At 42.1% G+C, this 19,361-nt stretch overlaps 1 protein-coding gene across 5 annotated transcripts in view; it reads right to left on the reverse strand.

Annotated features, from left to right (window-relative positions):
- Window positions 1-553: 553 nt before the first annotated feature.
- The window catches only part of LOC110836256 (uncharacterized), a 29,186-nt gene continuing 10,378 nt past the window's right edge, over window positions 554-19,361 (reverse strand). Inside the window, exons 1-10 of one of the 5 annotated variants that reach the window (XM_087342434.1) lie at window positions 16,324-16,407; window positions 11,539-11,706; window positions 6,191-6,501; window positions 5,470-5,604; window positions 5,024-5,205; window positions 4,084-4,241; window positions 3,731-3,970; window positions 2,163-3,196; window positions 1,415-1,760; window positions 554-1,323 (exon numbers count right to left, since the gene is read on the reverse strand). In XM_087342434.1, coding sequence (XP_087198560.1) covers window positions 1,109-1,323; window positions 1,415-1,760; window positions 2,163-3,196; window positions 3,731-3,970; window positions 4,084-4,241; window positions 5,024-5,205; window positions 5,470-5,604; window positions 6,191-6,501; window positions 11,539-11,704 — 2,787 coding nt within the window. In that variant the 5' untranslated portion in view covers window positions 11,705-11,706; window positions 16,324-16,407 and the 3' untranslated portion in view covers window positions 554-1,108. Of the gene's footprint in view, window positions 1,324-1,414; window positions 1,780-2,162; window positions 3,197-3,730; window positions 3,971-4,083; window positions 4,242-5,023; window positions 5,206-5,469; window positions 5,605-6,190; window positions 6,502-11,538; window positions 11,707-16,323; window positions 16,408-19,361 lie in introns of those variants that run through there. The other 4 variants (XM_087342433.1, XM_087342436.1, XM_087342435.1 and 1 more) reach the window with 4 other exon arrangements.

Genomic DNA, 19,361 nt, shown 5'->3' on the forward strand with positions numbered 1-19,361 from the left:
GTTATAATAACATGATACTTAACAAGTATAATTAATGAATTAATAAACATGAAAATATTACTTTTGATGTTTATTGGGGTGATGTCGGCGTTCCCGGTTGAAAGCTGTCAGGGTGACTGGACATGCTGGGCGGAACACAAAAAAAATTAAGATGATCTTCGCGATGCTCGAGTTTGCTGTACTCACGCAATACCAAGAAACACAATAAGATGGATGATTAACCAGAATCCACTCCGCAACCTCACTGTAGTTACCTGTATTAAATGTTAGATTTTTTAATATTATGTTTCCATCTACAGCAATGTCTAGCAAACGGTCACTTACCTTCAAGTTTTCCGACACAGAACACGTAAAATTTTAGTCTTGAAATTTTTAAAACATACTGCACAATTTTTTTCTTGTCAGATTCTGATCCCACGGACATGAACACAAACTCTTTTATCGCTGTTTTTTTCATCCATATTTGTACCACTTCTTCTCTTTTAAATTGTAAAGATGAACCTGTACAAACACACATGTAAGATCATTATTAAAATAACGAGGCCACCAAAAGTGTTTTACGAACTTAATTTATTCAACCATAACAAAACAGCCAAAACAAATTCATTCAAAACTTAAAATAAAGCCTCAACCTCACACAATCGCCACGTTTCGAAAAGGAAAGGAATTTTCACATCTGGGTCATAACATATTTCGGTACTTTTATTTACAAGGGATATTATAATAATACATAATTTATCACATATTTAATTGATTCGCTGACCGAGAGTAAAATAGGCACAAAAAAACCCATTTCAAAACACAAGCCATTATTTTCGTTGGCACGTGCTTTTTTTTTCCTCTGAGAAAATGGACTCCGGACCTCACGGACGTGTGATCAGTATTAAATCAAATCATCTAAACTGGTTAAACTAGTATTAAGAAATTACTCGTAAAACGCATTAAATAGGATTAGTCGCCATTTATTTAGAACGAGGCCCAGAACGCTATTCCAGCGATTTCTTTCATTAAGATCTCCGTCATGACCGAACCAATCACCGTCCCACAGAAGCCAAAAAAAGCTTAATGAAGACGTTATTCAATTTATTTACGAATTATGAATATATAATCATCTGGATATCAAGATGGTGTCTACTCGAGTCAGCCGACCGACCCGGTCGTCTGGGAGATGTCGATGACTGGGAATCAGCGTGGACACCGTGGGATGGTGAGGAGGCGCATGAAGACGAATACGTTCTCTCCGAGTTGAGCCACTACCACCTCCAGTCCCTGGAGAGTTACGTGGCCACCACCGACAGCGTTTTCGCCAATAAAGTACGAGACCTGCGACAAGATTATAGACGACCGGTGACAGATGTGCTGTGTGTGTTTCACAGAGAATTTGAAATAGTTCAGCAGTAACTTGGCTGCACACCTGTAGCTAGCCAGAGGACGCTGGCTGGCCAGACGGTCGCCAAAAGCTGCGAACACAGGATTGTGTTGATGAGAACCACTGCGGCTGGCAGCCAAGGGACAAGAGGCACGGTGGTTTCCGCTCCCCGATGGTTTTGTGGTTGCCGTGCGATCGCAGCTAGGAGAAACAGGGTTCCCGCAACACCCAGGCTCCCACACCACAGACTCGCGGCTTCGGGACGGACTGTAGCTATCCCCGCCACCAACGCGCAGACCAGAACCCCGACCAACGACAGCGTGACACGTCGACCTGTTGCTGGAGTGGGTTCGCACGCTACTGGCTGCACACCTGTCAGCGTTGTGGCTACCTGTTAAAACAGTGAACTTCTGCAAACAATGATCAGAGCTAACATAAAAATCCCTGTTACAAAAATATTTTCTCTGTTTGTTCATACATTTTTGCGGCAATCATAAAAGTCAACATATATCACAGTCAAAAAGTAAGATCTGAGGTTCTCATGGCAATGAGCATGAAGATGACTGCTGTATTATGGGTTGTAGTGCCATGCAGTCTGGTCAAAGTTTACCAACGTTTCAGAGGTCCTTGCTGACTCCATCATCAGGGCGATGCCCTGATCGCAGTGCTACAACCCAGAAGACGGCCGTCTTCTAAAACGAATAATCTTCATAAGCCAATTCTTTCATTAAATACAATTCTTCAAAATATGACATTCTATTTGATAATTAACACCCTGTTGCCTTATTCTTACTTTAATCCGCTCCTTGTACTCTGCCACTATGGCATCAATGTCCGTCGTACTGTCGTCACTATCGTCTGCCTCTCCGCCGCACGTCGATGCGGAAGACAGTGTTGCACCCTCATTGTCAGTATCAGAATCATCACCTGCACTGTGTGTCGTTCTGTCCTGTTCTTCGTACCCTGTGGCTCCACTTTCATTATTACAACGTTTGGCCCCATTTGCGGACAGCGTGTCACAGTCACTTCCGACCATTGATAAGTCTTCGATTGCATCTCCATTTATTATTAGTTTCCCGTTACTAAAATTAAACGCTTTCCTTGAAGAATTTACAGAACCATGACAAGTAACCTTGCTGCCTTCTTCATCACCATTTAAAGAACATGACGAACCAACAGAATCTTGACGTCGTTCCGCGGAAAGACGAGATTCTGTCGAGACGAACGGGTGATCACCGATAATTTTTGCGTCGTCCTGAATATGGATCACAGAATTTGGACACTTTACTGAGGGAACAGGAACATTTTTCAATTCTAATTCACTTTGATCCATGATCACTGATTCAATAGATTTCAGAGAGGTCACAGAACCATTAGTCATATACCTTGTATCCATTTGACCCTGTGTCATCGAATCATAAGATAATGATGTTACAATAGTTCCATTGCTAAAGCTGTGGTTAATTTCATTTTTCATTACATTTCTCTGCACTAGACTGATGCTATCGGGATCCATATACGTGACGTCGATGGACTCGGAAGAGAACGTGGCACTGCTCAGGTCAGTCTGTGTTCGAGGAATGCCATTATGGACGGCGCCTGGACTGGAGAGGCTGGTGTAGTATTGCTGGAGGGGTCCTGACGAGACATGCTGACGAAGGACAGCTGGCAGGAAGCCCAGGCCAGACTTCAGACAACGAACTGTTAACTTATGTTGTTTCTGCCCTTCTGCCTCTGTATCGTCGTCATCAAACTCATCATAATCATCAAGTGGATGACAAAGTGACATGGAATTTTGATCCATATGATGATAATTCACCCTCTTATCTGAAAGAAATTATCTAATGAGAACAGCATTTATAAAATAAATAATAACCATTTCTTTTATCAACTATATTGTACAATTTTATCTTTAAATGCGATATGTCACCGTTAGTTCAAGCAAAAAAATCTGATTTAACGCAGCAAAAAAATTAATTTTATCTCTGCAAAATAAATGCATAATTCTTACTCCCATGTCTATTTAGTGACAGACAATACCCTCCCATCTATGTCTAGGTCTGCCAAGTGCATTATTCATGTTTCCACATTAAAATTTTATAAAAAACTTCACACCTCTCCCAAATGTATGATGTACCCATCTCATCCACCTTCATCTGATCATCCTAATAATATTTGGTAAAGAGCAGAACTTATAAAGCTCTCTTATTTACAAATATTCTCATCAGCATCCTGTTCTTAAATACCAAAACCTACATTTTATCAACGCAAAACAGAACATAACCTGCGATGGCATGGCATTAAGATACGTGAACTTTCAAGAACAGCAGAATAAGAAAAGTTATGCTGGCAGTAACAGACCTGCAGCATTCTTGGTCCTGACAGGTGTGTGTGGCTGGTAGCGCCTATGGATTACTGTGGCGGCTATAAAAGCGTGATCAATGAGTGGACCCACACACATCACCTGTACCAGCAGCCACAGCGGACAGACGCAGGCCAGGAGACTGGCAGGTATCCCAGCGGCCAATATCGCTAGTACCGGTGTGCCCGTACTGGCATTCTCTCTACCCAAGGCGCACGGTAATATTCGCCATTCCTCTCCTACAGTAACAACAAAACACCTCAGTTCCTTATTTAACTCTGACCAATCAGATATGCTGCCCATTGCAAGGGGATAGAACCTCTTTCAAGCCGACACCTGATACGATACTCACTGCTCAAACACACAACCAGCACATACAGAGGAGTGCACACTTCGAGCAAGGCCAGAGAAAGGCCCAGTATACTGAGAGTCGCCATCACCAGGCGCGCCCAGTCAACATCACGGATCTCAAACACACGAAGGAGAGGCACAGGAGACCAGTTCAGAGCCCTAACACACAAAATCAGAAAAACCAAGACTAGAAATTCAGTACGTTATACTACCGACTGTCAGTTATAATTACTTAAAATCTGTCCACAGTTTGTGTCTGTGCTTCATAACGTTTCTTAAGCGGCCCATCCACGTACGAGTCTGGCTCGGCTCGAGTTCCATTGAGCCAAACTCATTTGTGGGTGGGATGTCACGAGCCGAGTCTGCTATGCACGTGTGGAGAAATATATCCGAGCCCGGCTCACGAGTCAAGCTCGCCGAGCCAGACTCACAAGTCAGACTTGTACGTGGATAGGCCACTTTACACCTCCCTCATGTTTCTACAGCATCAATAAACACAATCAAATTCACTTCACTGATTACAATTTGTTACATTTTCTATCTTCAACACTCAGTTTCAAAGTGGTAAGAATACCACAAACATTTTGCGCAATAAGACATTTTCTTTCATTTTGTGCCACCAAGACTGTCGGAGAGTCAGATTTGTGTAATTTATTCATAAAGCGTCAGCATTCAAAGAGTACAATATATTATAAAGGTCTGCCCCAGTGGTATAGCGGTTAGTACGCTAGAATAGTATTCAAAAGATTCTGGGTTCCATCCCCGATGTCAAAATTGTTTATTTCCGAATGAGAAACTATCATACGCTATGTTTAATTTCAAGTCCGGCGACTGCGCCAGGTGTAAAACAAACCTGACGTAAAGCAAGGTTTAATATAAGGTATCGGCAATTTGTAGAAATACATCAACGCATCCGGAATAAAATTAGAATATTGACTCACTGAAACTGAACCATCATGGAGACCACCACAGCGACGGCACAATAAGACAGGAACATGACAAGCAGCGTGACGCCAGCGGCGGCAAGTCTCAGTTTTCGACCCTGGCTCTGCACGCAGCTCTGAGACACGATGCCAACAAAACCGAGGAAGCCGAAGGTGCAAACTGCGGCTCCTGTCAGCAGCTGCAACCACAGAGTGACCTGTCACTTCAGCATCGACCTGCCGGGTTGCAAATACCACGGGGATTTATAAGTAGAAACCAATATTTTGGAGGAACAAACTGCCTCAATCTTCAGAGCTGAAGTTACAGGCCAGTACGTTTCCCTGAAACATTAGTATCTACCTACAAGTCTGCATGGCAAAGACCCAGAAGCCATGAATCAACATCTTTACCACAAGAACCATACATCTCATGGTATTCGGAAAGAAGGTAAACGTTAACGCACCCCCGACCACCCGGCAGCCATGAAATTCTGCCCAGTCCAGTTGGAGGTGTCGGTCTGCATCGAGCCGACCGCGAGAAAGAACACTAACGTCGCGACCAAACTGAAATTCAGCAGGAACTGCAGTGCAGCAGAGTTCTGAAACGATGTACATGAATAATGAGTTACCACCCCCTAAAATAAAAAGTAGGCATATTAAAACAACAGAAACCAAGACTAATAAATCTTTACATTTCGAAGTTGTAATCACACTACCTAAGTCAGAACACCCTTACAGCCACATATACAGATGACATCACTTGGCATACATAAGCACAGATGATAGAATAACATTAAAATGGATTCTAAAGATGTCGGGTATGTGAGTGTGGACTGGGTTCGTATGGTTCTAGACAGGGGCCGGTGGCAGGCTCTTGTAAATGATAATTAGGATTTGGGGTACTCACGGTGGTGAAAACAAAGATGGCTGTCTTATGAATTGTAGTGCCATGTAATAGTGTCAGGGTGACCTCCCTGATGATGGAGGCAACTAGGACCTCTGAAACGTTGGTAAACTAATACCAGACTACACGGAGCTACAACCCAGAAGACAGCCATCTTCCAATGTGACAATTAATCTTGTAGTTAAATAAAAGACTGGGAATTTTGCTAGTTTAACGATTACAAACTTCTAAAACACTGTCCTCCTTAGTCTTTCAGTCCAGAATGCATATAGTTTGCTTACTTCGAGTCCCAACATAAAAAGCACAGAAGGAACAATGGTGACGGACAGTGCTATGAAGTCAGGAAAACATCCACCCAGTACGCCGGGCAGAGGTCCGATCTTGGCCTGAATCCAATGTTGTCCACGACCCCCACTGATGTAGTCCATGGTAGCGCTGAGACCCCTCGAGCAGGCAGCCAGTGCTGTCATGTTTGAAAGCAGTCCGAGCCACATTGTGAGAAAGGCAGCGAAATCCTCTGTCAAGTACCGGCGTCGACGGTGTCTTGCAGCCACAGAACCACGTGCCACCTCCAGGTCGCCCCGACACAGACCTGCAAACAGACGCAAGATTATGCAAATTAAATGAGTAAAACAGTAAAAACGTGATTATTCTATTTATTTATTTGTGGTTTATTTAACGACACTTTTTTCAGTAGCTCAGACTACAGAGCGTCAAATGAGACGATGACGGTGTACTGGATAGGACGTGGAAGGAAGCGGTCATGGATTAATTGAAGGTGCAATTCCGGCATTTTCAGGAAGGACTGAGGAAAACCACGAAAACCCTCAGTCAAGATACCCGGTCTCTGGGCCGAGATTTTGACCAGAAGTGGGAGTGTTAACCAATCAACCACGACGTCCGGTACGAGGATAATAAATAAATCAATATTAATAAATGGGGTTTTAGTTTGGACCGAACTAGAAGAGAGTCCAGTGATGGGTTCTTGTGAAATTTCGGGTTCCATACAAGGCTGGAAATTTCCTGATTAGCTGAGAGATTATCAGCTTCTCAAGAAAGAAGACTCTGTTCCACGGGACTGACAACATAATACGAAATAATGGCTTCTCTGTCTTACACATGTCACAGATAAACACTGAAGAGGTGTTTTAAAACCGTCATCGGATTACAGAGGTCGGGGGTCAAGTCCACGTTCTGATGCGGTCACAAGAGATTAGTGACGCAAATACAGATTGTATCATTCAAAAAGTAACCCAATAATAATTGCGTGCTAATGTTCATAAATGAAGTTAGAAGTACGTCCACCCTCTTGTAATAATAGACTGCCCCCCCCCCCCAGTCGAGGTCACCCTGGTTACTAGGCGAACATGGTGTATTCTGGACCAAAACGTGTGTTCATTCGCGAACATTACTTCACATCGAAATATTTTGCTGCTGTTTGTAGCATTTGGCAGTAGACATCCTGACAAGGAAATACACCGACTGGCAACAAGATTTCGAAACACAGGGGCTTTTTGAATATTCATGAGGACCTAGCTTCGAATGTAGACCGGTACTTTATCGTGGTTTTATCAGTCACTACAGGAAACTGATGGATTACTGTAGCAATCGCCAATGCCCTACACAGAACAGCACTCTAAAATATATTCGTTGATGACTCTTCATTCTGAACGGAACACCGACGTCATTACAACACAAAGCAGCTTAATATTTCCGTTGCTAGGTGACGAGACGAAACTATTTCAAGGGGGAAGCAATACACCATCTTTACGCTCGCAGATAAAGGCATGTGTCCTGCACCTGGGGATCTACGCAGCCCAACAAACAGCGGAGTGTGATGTGTTGCCTACGGAAACGGGGGTGAAGCTGTCGTCTATAAAAAAATGACAAATATCTATTTAGGCTGAGACAGGAAAAAAATTTCCAACAGAATAAAGTGTAAGGTGTTCAGATGTGATAAAGTTATGACGGAACAAATATTTGTTTATAATTATTCTCCTCACTTAGAAGCAGCGTCGCTATTAAATAACTCACAGATGCATATTTAACTATGAAGCCAGCAAACTCGAAAGCTAATCGAGAGATTAGTTATGATTCGTAGTTCGAAGACTGGCAATCCTGCTTCGGAGTCTCCATGATTTTCTTGTCCTTCCAGACGAATAATGGATTATTTTTAAAGAAGCGACGATCATCATATCATTTCAGGATACATAACCTACACAACTGTGTAAAGCAAAGGCTGAAGCCCCTGAAGATGGAGAAAGTACGTTCCTATCTACGAGTTTACATGACACCAAAACCAAATAAAACGACGTCCTACCGACGTGAAAACCTCATATCTCTTGATTAAAATACTTCTGGCGTGACATGTCGCACTAGAGAGGGTTATTATTTTAATTTCCTTCTTTTTAAAAGAAATATAGGTTTATGGCGTCATCATATCCTCCCCGTGACTGACCCCCACTTAATACCTGTTTAATGAACGGACCGATTTTCATAAAATTTGGTATGAGCATCAAGCTATTGGAGGGGACAGACCGCTTTAATACCATTCAGTTTCTTTGTAATCAATAATACGAACATGCAGGTCATAGGGTATAAGTAAGGCTGGCGGATTCAAGACTTTTTAGGCGATAAAGTTGGTAAAGTTCTGTTATCTTCTAGTACCAAATTTGCAGGTGACTGCAACGGGTCTAAGAGTCAGTTCTGGAAACAAGAATGCAGCAATTCCAATACGGGGGTCACCCCCCTAATTTTTTTGTTCGCTGTATATAAGGACGAATAGGACAGAGTGGGGAGACAGTTTCTCCGATATTATCTGCATTCCACCCGCCCCGCGCATTCCAGGCAACCATCCGCCTGCAAGTTATAAGCCACTGTACTCCACTGCACCTTCTGGCATTACATAGGAAACACATTTTTCAACTTCTTCTTCGAAGTGGTGTCTGCTGTTCTAAACCGTATTTTGGTATCTATTATATGAAGAAGAAGAACTTTTGCCAAGTTTTACATTACAGGGCTTCAAACTGAAAAGAGAGAATAATAAATTGAAAGTCGAGTACAGGGTAAAGACTGCCATATTGCACCGCTTAACCCTAAGGAACAGACGGACAGAATGCTTCGTCCTTTAATTCTGATATCAAAAGAAAGTTAAGGACTGAGACGAGTGTTAATGCACAATGCATGTACGTAGGATGCAAACCCCGTGGCGTTATGCTGCCACGCCCAACAGTCATCCTGTAGTGTCGCACACAAGATGACCCAGTCTTGTTTTGGGCACATTTTCCTTTTATGAGGCATGAAACCTCGATCCTTATTCTGAGTTAAAAAAAAAATTCTTTTATGTCGCGTCTTGTAACATGACACAAGTTTATCGACGTTTAGGAAGTGCCTGCTGCCTCCACAATCATCGCCCTGATGATATTTTACTATTTCATTTTATACTTAAAAAAACCGTACAGACTCCGTCTACATCAAATTTTGCAACTTCGCCATATTTGTAATTTTTGCGTGTCATAAATGATAAATCACATACACAGTTTGTATGAATATTTATAACCTGTCTCCATAATAAATTTCACACTCGGGTACAAAGGTTCATTCATTAGCGATCGTTGTCAAAGAAGCCAAAGGAAATTTTGGCAATGCCACAACGCCGTCGCTTTACGTTTTCCAAAAAAAATATACAATTCCTATTTCCATGCTTCATTTCAGAATGCTATATCAAGAACTGTTCGAGCCTCCTAAGCAGGTAAAATATTAAACCGGGGGGGGGGGGGGGGCAGCTACAGAAGGAAGTTGCTTCCATGTTCATACACGTAACATTCTGCAGCGTTGACAAGTTAAAAGCTTAAGAAGAGAAAAGACTTATTAACTGTGGGGTTTCTTTTCACCTTGTGAATCAGATTATGTCAGTCAGGAGGGGAGAAAGCTTTAAATGTAGGCCTCCTTTCGTTTTACGTCAAAGCACTGAACAAGTAACAAAAAAAATAATGCATTAAAATAAGAATTTTGCCTTGTAGCCCTATTTACAGCGTATCACAGGATCTCCTCACACACTTATTTATTTTTTGTAAACATTTCAAGTGGGGCACTGTTTTATAAAAGTGCGTTCCTCAATCACACATCACCTAAAATTATTTGTCGTCTTAGAAGGGCTCATAATTAACATGACACAATTTTAATTAAATATGTATAAATGTTTCTTGCTGGCCTCAACACACGGACTGAAGCATCTGAGGGGGAATACATCGCAAGTTCGTCCAAGAACTTCCTGATTAATCTATTCTAATCTGGAGTAATTACGTGTCCCGGACTAAAGAGACAATGCACTGAAATAAGCGATAATGTCGTTGCCTGGCAACTCAGTGTTAGCAATCACTGAATCTTGGGGTTCATTTAATAGGAGACGAAATGTTAAATCCGAGCTACGTTTCCTTCAACAGGCACAGAGTAGGATCCAACTATTAGGAACTACGTTTCAAAGACTTTCCTTTGTTATCCTGATCAACGAAAAGATTTTAGTTAGGAAAGCAAATGGTTCCAGAGGTGGGATATTTCTCAAAATTTTATGCATTTAACGAGGATAAGGATTCTTCTTTGGATTGTGGTCTTCTGGGCTATAATGCCGTGTACACGTGATCAGCAATATTTCGATGACTTTTTCTTGCCAATCGTGTTACTTAAGTTTGGCACTGGCCAATTGAGAACTTTTTGTGCCTTTACAGTGCAACATCCAGCAAAATGAGAACAATCGACGATAGGCACAGATTTTTTTTCACGATCCGCGGATACATAAAACTAAATGTTGGAAAAACTGGATACATGTGGAAAACCGCAGATGGCCAGACACGAATTAACATTTTTAACGACGAACCGCACTTCGTCAATTAATAACAGACTAAATACCCATTCCATGAAATTTACACGGGAAACGAGAACTGGTGCGCTGAAATGTGCGGTACGAATTCCACGTGCAAAACAATATTTCATACTGAAATATAAAACATCAGATTGCTGTAATAAACGTACTGACTCCATATGGGACACACACACATACAAAAAAAAACATAAATACGACCCAGTCCAAACATGGATTATCGACAATTCCGCATGGCTCACAGGCACAGATCGTTAATTTAACGTACTGACGTTGCGAATTTAGGCTATAACATGATTCTGTAGATAAAATATTAGATTCCATGCAACGCAGTCCTTCCTGAGGAGCTAAGAATACGCTAAGCTAGTCAAGAAATCCCCCCGCCCTTAGTGAAAACCGGAAAGTTCATAACAGAGTTCACAAAACCACGGCAATGTTCATCATCTTGAGTCACATAAATCCAGTCCACTCCCTGATATACTATTTTTCTAACATTCACCTTGAAATGATCGTCCCATCTGGTCATATGTCTCCCAAGTGGACTCTTCCCTTCAGGTCTTACGAAGAAAAATTTTGTATTCATTTATCGTCTTTCCGATATAACCCACCCTTGCCATCCCTCTTAGCTTGATCATCCTATAATATTTGGTGGAGAGCAGACCTACAAACTGTGATGGTCTCATCTTTATCAACTTAAATTCCCAACTTGTAATGCCTGCTAGTCCTGCTGAAAGAGTTGAGCAGTGTTACCTGTGAGGAGCGCTGTTGTCGCCGAGATGACGAGCGATATGATGGTGGCGGGGCCACTCACTTCCCCGGCGGCGTGCCCCACAAGGATCAACAGCCCCATGGCCCAAGAGCCCGAGAGACCTGCCCCGACGATCCGCGTCGCTGTCACTAGCTTCGCCCTCCACATCTCTGAGAACGAAATGATCGAAACATATTACGCAAAATTAGGTTCAACTGTTTAACGCCCCGTGGTAACTATATGTACCACCCGCTTTAATAACCAGTAACCCTGCATTTTTTCCACACTGTGTAAATGATTTCGTATTATTTTGACGATAAACAGCGATCATTTCCTTAAACAGCGTTAATCGATTGAACTTTGTAATGGTGAAGAGTTGTGTTTTCTTCGCGGTACGGACTGGATTCTTAAATATTAATCACATGAGTGTCGGGCTCAAAGGGTTAAATGTTCGTCAATTATTATTTTCTTAACTTCAAGAAAGCAGACTTATTCTACTCCACAAGCAACTATCCAGCATTTGTGGAACGCGATAATTAATTACACAAGAACCCGCCTTTGCTATCTGAGCCATAACTCAAGTGATTTTAATCTGCTCAATTTCCGTCACGAATGTACCACGTTACCAGCCCTTGTCACGACTGCATAGCGCGTTTTCAGGATCCGGGTGGAGCAGGCCTTCAGATATGGAGGACAGCTCCAAATACATCGAATAAGTAGTTGCGGACAGCCGACGAGGGGTAGTTCTCTAACTTGGGGGGGGGGGGGGGGTTTGCAAAATATTACACAGCCTCGGACTTAGACGAGTTCTTTGGAAGGATCTAAGCAAAGGAAAATTGGCATATTTGGAATACATGGAATTATAATATTAAAACGGATCTTAAGGAAATCGAGTAGGAGGATTTTGACTGTATTCATGTGACTTACGACACGGGTAAGTCGCGGCTTCTTTTGAACAAACTTTCTGTTCAAAGCAAACGTTTAAGAAACTCTTACGAAATTATATATTTCACCTTGGAACCTACAGATGCTTTGAGTATTGAACTGTTAACGAATAACTGATGATGGTGTAGGTTTCTATGTACACAGGACAGTGGATTTGAATCAAATTCTCAGATTTGCTAAGTAGATCACAATCGATAGTTGAGCTAGCGGTCTCGACTTTAGTAGAGGAAAGTGTATGATAATGAACGCTACGGAATTCAAATTCGAATTTTATCAGACCTTATCTACGTCCGTACATTGAAGAGGCAGAACATTTTCCATGTCATTTCCCCAAATGAATGGAAAATAGTGGAAATCATGTTACGTACTAGAACAAATATTTCAAACCTCATAAAATCGATTTATGTAAATAACTACAATTCTTAGAAAAATGTACACTACAATAATTAGCTTTAGAAAATATCAACCATTACTTCAAAACAAATAATGTTTTTGGATACAGATGCTTCTGATGTAGAGAAGATGAGAAATGCATGTAAAATTTTGATCGGTAAGTCTAAAGGGAAGAAACCAATTGATAAAACTAGCACTACATAAGAAATCCTTTGAAAGGGTTACAAAGTTCAAATATCTGGGAACAACAATAACAAATCAAAATGACACTCATAAGGAAGTTAGGAGGAGATTAAATTCTGGAAATGCTTGCTACTTCTCAGTTCAAAATATTTTGTCTTCCCGTCTGATTTCTAAGAACCTGAAAATTAAAGTATACAAAACAATAATTTTGCCTGTTGTTTTGTATGGGTGCGAAACATGGTCTCTCACTCTGAGGGGGGAACACAGATTGCAGGTGTTTGAGAACAGGGTGTTGAGGAGGATATTTGGGCGTAAGAGGGAAGACGATGGGGCGTGGAGAAAACTGCATAATGACGAGCTTAAAAATCTGTACTCCTCTCCCAGTATTGTCAGGGTGATTAAGTCGAGAAGAATGAGATGGGCGGGGTATGTAGCGCGCATGGATGGGACAAGAGGTGTGCTCCGGGTACTGGTTGGGAAGCCTGAGAGGAAGAGACCGCTGGGGAGACCTAGACGTAGATGAGAGGATAATGTCAGACGGGATCTATGGGAGATAGGAGTTGAAGGAGACTGAATTTTGTTGGCCCAATTGGAGGGCTTTGGTTAATTCGGTGATGAACCTTCGGGTTCGGTAGGCCTTCTAGTTAGTTAGTTAGTTAGTTAGTTAGTTAGTTAGTTAGGTAGTTAGTTAGTTAGCAGCACACATAGCGAGGGTTCTTGCAAGACGACGGTAAAAACTGAGTCGGATGAGAGGCGATTCTTTTGACTAGCTGACCTCCTAGTTACGTCACCTTCTAAACAACAGAAAATTAATCATGCCTGTTTGTTTTAATGTGACGTGTTAAACAATGTACAAAATGTTCGTTAATATGAACATTTGTGCTGTAATAAATGTGAACCAGCTGAGGAAACAAGATACACAATGCAGTGCCCTTGTAACACGTCTATTTACGGAAGAATTCAGATGCAGCGCAGAACAAACTTTTGAACGTTACTGTAGTTTAACATCGCATTTTTTTTACAACTGTTGCGATGGGGCGAGGCTTTGGCGGCGCGCGAAACAAATGTCGAGGGTGCGTGGCAATGCGTTCTTTGCGTGACGCACAATGGGGATTCCACGCAAGTGTGAGGTTTCAGGTTCTCAAGGATTAAGACGGCTGTCTTTAGGGATATTGCGCCGTGTAGTGTGGTATATACTGACTGATGTCTCAGAGGCACTAGAATGCATGGCGGAACATGTCAGCAGACAGTCATCGTTAAGCTTCTTGTCTTACGGTCTAAACCAAACCACTGTTTTCCAAACTACGCTCCACGAACTGCACCATTATTTTCCGTAATTAAAATCGAGCAATGGCGGTCTTTACCTAAATTGGCAATTAAATTATTTTATTTGTTGACATAAACAGATGATTACAGAGTGACGTCACATTTTCGGATTAAAAATATTACTCCTAGATTGAAAGTGGCATAAAAATAAATTATACACGGGGTCCCGAAGAGGAAATCATGACGTCTAGGTGACCCGAGAACTGAAAACAAAATTGGAAACCACTGCTCTAAACAGATAAACGTATTTCGATTAAATTTAGTATGAGCGGTCTGAAATAAAATTTGGTGCGCAAATTTTGTTTTTTGCCCCGTGTCGACCTATTACGAGGTGCGATCGGAAAGTTTCAAGACTGCGCGTATAAAAACCCGTACACTTATCTCAGGTATTAAATTCATCCACCACCCTCGAAGTAGTTCCCCTGGGAGTGAACACAACGATCCCAGCGCCGCTGCCAAGCCTGGAAGCATCCCTGGAAATCTTTCTTTGTCAGCCTGTCAAGCACCATCTGCGATTCTGCCTGAATCTCTTCTATCGTCTCAAATCTCCTTCCCTTTAGCTGAATTTTCATCTTAGGGAAGAGGAAGAAGTCACACGGAGCTAAATCCGGCGAATAACGAGGGTGCGGGATGACGGCCATGGTGTTTGAGGCCAAAAACTGCCGAACTTTGAGGGCGGTGTGCGCTGGCGCGTTGTCATGATGCGTCGCATGTGGAGTTCTTCCTTTAGAATCAGCTGACAGGTCCCATAGCCTATCCCAACAATGTCGCACAAGTCGTTGATGGTACGACGTCCATCTTCGTGAATGGCCTGCCGAATCTTCGTAACATTTTCGGGCGTTGTGCTCGAAGATGGTCGTCCAGAACGCTCGTCATCATCGACAGAGGTTCGGCCATTTTTAAAACGTGAATGCCATACAAAAGTTTGTGCACGACCCATTGCGGACTCCCCAAATGCTTGCTTTAGCATTTCATAGGTTTCCGTAGCCGTTTTGGCGAGTCTTTGGCAAAATTTGATGCACACGCCATTCCGAAATCGCAGGAGGGTCGGTGTAATGCACTACCAAAACGCCCGTAACTAAGAAACAAATGCTAATTCGATGATGCCGGCTGGCACACTGATTCACTATGAATGTAGGCCGCACCCCCTAGCGGCAGAAGCTCGTACTACATCCGGTTCGCCCTCTATTGACACAGTCTGGAAACTTTCCGATCGCACCTCGTATAGTCGTTGCGTCAAAAGCCTATTTATTCGCAGCCCACACTGTTCTCAAATTTCTCAAAAATTGTTCGTCGTAAAAGTCACTGACATAAAATGTGGTCTTTATGAACATCCATGTCCCTTTCAATCATTCTCCCCGAACAAATACTCAAAAAGGGAAAAATAGTTGGAGTGAAGAGAGATTTTAAAGTATGTAAAACTCCACTCCTTCATAACATTGGAAACAGATACACGTGAGTGGGCAGTGTCACGTTCCGACCGCCTTAACATCTAGAAGAGAGACCCAGAGACCCACAAAAATGTGAGGCTGGGTTGGCCTCAGAGCCGGTCTGGAAGCTTTGGCGAAGAAAAAAATTCTGCCCTGCGGGGAATCGAACCACTGTCGTTCAGCCCGTAACATACGCAGTACACAAAGTAATCTACAGGACATAGTTCTTAACGTTTTTCTTAAATCTGTCAAATTCTACAAAATAGAGGTTTGTGACAATTTTTTAAGCCGAAGCTCGTATAAATATTATTTAAGAATTCAGTCCGTACCGCGAAGAAAACACAACACTTCCCCATTACAAAGATCAATTGGTTAACGCAGTTTAAGAAAATAATCTATTCATTTTGAAAATCGAGATATTAAAGTAAATACGGGTAATAATCATATTACCGTAAATAAACCATCAATAAAACAGTTTGTTTCAGAAACAGAAACATGAAAGTAACGTACCGTATTGACAGGCTCGCGTCAACAGGCCGTACCTCGGAGACACACACACTAACAGAACTTACACATCCGCATAATTCCGCGCTTCGCGGCAGACTGCGGTATTGTGTGACGTCACAACCACCCTGCCCACTGCCCTCCCTACCCGACTCTCATCATCTTCAAAGACTTGCGCCCTTTTTCCTCCAGTATGCAACATATATACATCGAACATATCGATCTCCGTGCCTTACTCTCGGAACCGTTCCGACCCACTTAGACAGGCATTTGTTCACGAACACCCGGTAAGGGAAGCAGTCGATTGTAAGCAAAGAACAGTCTGCGAATACAGAACCAACCACACGCTTCTGAGGGGTGAGAGTCCGAGGAACGAGCAGAAATGGACGGAAACTTCACTGACACTTCAAAGCCGTCCCGCTACACGCCACGTATGTCATTTGGGGGGAGAGGAGTTTATAACTCCTACTCTTTCTTGACCTCGGCACTAGATGGGGTGAGTGGTCAGCATTACGCCCCGGCCGAGCTTTACCCCCGGGAAAGGATCCCGGTACCAATTGGATAGGAGGCTGGGTGGGCCCCAGAGCCGGTCTGGACGCAGAGGCTAGAGGAAAAATCCTCTGCCCCCGTAGGGGATCGAACCCCAGTTCAATGACCTGCAGACGCACTGAAAATCGCGTTAAACGGAAACTGTGTTCATTAATCTAAATTATTACGTTATTCCCATTTCCAGTAGCGCGGCTTACTCATCGCCCTGATGATGGAGGCAGCAAGAACCTCTGAAACGTCCGTAAAGTTCTGCCAGACAACAACCCAGAAGGCAGCCATCTTCTTTATAACGTCACTGTCTTTAATTCTGATACTGCTTCTAAAATAATTTCTGTAAGTCAGAAGAAGTTTTAAGTCTTTGTCTTTAACTGTACTATTATCACAGATGCAAGGCACAAAACGACATTCCTATAACTGAAACTGGCCCCGTACTTTGGCAATTCGTTTTTACATGAAGTAGAAATTCCCACAGAATCCATACAAACTGCGATCTGTAATTTGTGCGCTGTTAAATCAAGGCCTTGCACAGGCATCTGGAAATTAACACAAAAGTTGTGACAAGTTTCCCTGGCAACGCGGAATAAAAAAAAACACGCGCTTTAGCATTCAGTGTATATCGTGGTTAACAGAAGTCTCGTATCCCCAGAGCGTACACAAATTACTCCCGTCGGCAGCCAATGACTGCGAACTAATGTGTTTGAAAGCAATAATTTTTCCCCCTTGGCGTCGTGTCGTTTCGTGAACTACAATCAAAGTTTACCGGACAGTAATGACGTTGCCTGAATTTGTTACATAAATCACCATGACAAATCTACAGAACGTGTTTCAGCCTTAATACGTCAGAAGAAGTACACCATTACAAAGATCCAGTTAACGCTGTTTAAGGAAATAAAATGTTAAATAACGCTAATTAACCCCTTGAAGCCAGAGAGAGAGAGAGAGAGAGGAAATTGGTGGGGGGAGAAGTGAGAGACACTTCGATTTCAGGAGGGGAGAAAGAGCATCTTATAGTTAGAAGGTTCCCAGGCAATGCCCGCTCGTCCTTCTGTTAAGGATAAAGTAAGAGTGAAGACGTTAGTTCGATAATTTGCAGAGAAGAAAGAATTTTGAATTTTGTATTAGAGAAAGCTGAGGCTATTAATTTGGAAGTTTGGAACATAATTTAGAAGTTTATACTGAGGGGGGGGGGGGGGGGGGGTAAATTTTGACGGCGTTAAGGGGTGGTAAATTTTTATCAACCTAAATCGGGAGGGCTGCATGAGAAGCTTGCAGTGGCAAGTTCGTCTGAATTATATTTAATGATTCAGTCCGTACCGCGAAGTAAACACGACACTTCACCATTAGAGAGATCAACTGGTTAACGCTGTTTAAAGAAATAATCGCTGTTTACAGTGAGAATCATACGAAGGTTTATACATGCCCGTTACAGTTTCAATAGGCATTGATCCCCTATTCACGCTACACAGAAAGGAATCGAAAGACGAGTTTTCGTTCAAATGGATTTTGTGACATAAGACCATTTCTTCCAGTCGATAACAAATCGTTATTTTTCCTTTACAGAACATAATGGTCATCTAGTAGTACAGTCTGGTATATGAAAGAACACACAATCACATAAACATTGCATTATTTTTTTAGATCGAATAATGTCTATTCAGAACGTACCTCTAAATCTACCTGTTGTTCATTCAATAAATATTTCCCGTGTTTAATACGTTTATTCGATTGGTGTTTCGTCTTAGCTGAACAACCACATCGAATCCATTCTTAAGCGTTTCGAATTGCGTATTCCTGGACGAGGCGGCGAGAAGTGAAGCCCGCAAAGTTTTTTTTTATCTAGACGGGGTGGATATTCCACGTTGACATTCTGCAGAGATTTTTATATGGCGGTGGTAGTTCCCATCTACCCCCAAAAACGTGACATTTTTATAAATCGCCTTTTTCCACCTCCTCGAAGCTTGCAGCACATGCGATGTAAGGACCGTGTCCTTTCGACCACAGATGTAATCGACGTTTTTATGGATCATTTTTTCGTGTGTATTTACGAAGAAAACTTGTAAAAATTACCCTGTTAACTTTGTCACGTTCCGTCTGTCTGCATTTAATAATTCCATCCCATGAACGGATTTTCATTAATTACATACGGGGACGTCCAAAGTTACTATTCACGTCTTTAAAACTAAATGCAATGACGGAAATAAAATTATTAGGCTACGAATACCAACCCTTTTTGAATCTGACTGTTCACTAAATGCATCAACTGCTTTAAAAATTATTAATGCTGTATTTTGTGTTTGCAGTTTCGTATTAGCCTCGAAATAAAGAACACCAAAAAAATGTATATACAAATTAGCAGTATCGAAATAACTTAAAGAGAACCACCTGAAGATGACAAAATTAAGGTCGAAACATTTCGTGGATTCTTTCTGAACATTGAAATTATAATGAAGAATAGTTTGTGTGGACGGACTGACAACCTAACGTTCAAGACACAA

The sequence above is a fragment of the Zootermopsis nevadensis genome, unplaced genomic scaffold (assembly GCF_977971745.1).
Source record: "Zootermopsis nevadensis isolate Lab colony 2312 unplaced genomic scaffold, Znev_1.0 Znev_ptg000003l, whole genome shotgun sequence".
NCBI lineage: Eukaryota > Metazoa > Arthropoda > Insecta > Blattodea > Termopsidae > Zootermopsis > Zootermopsis nevadensis.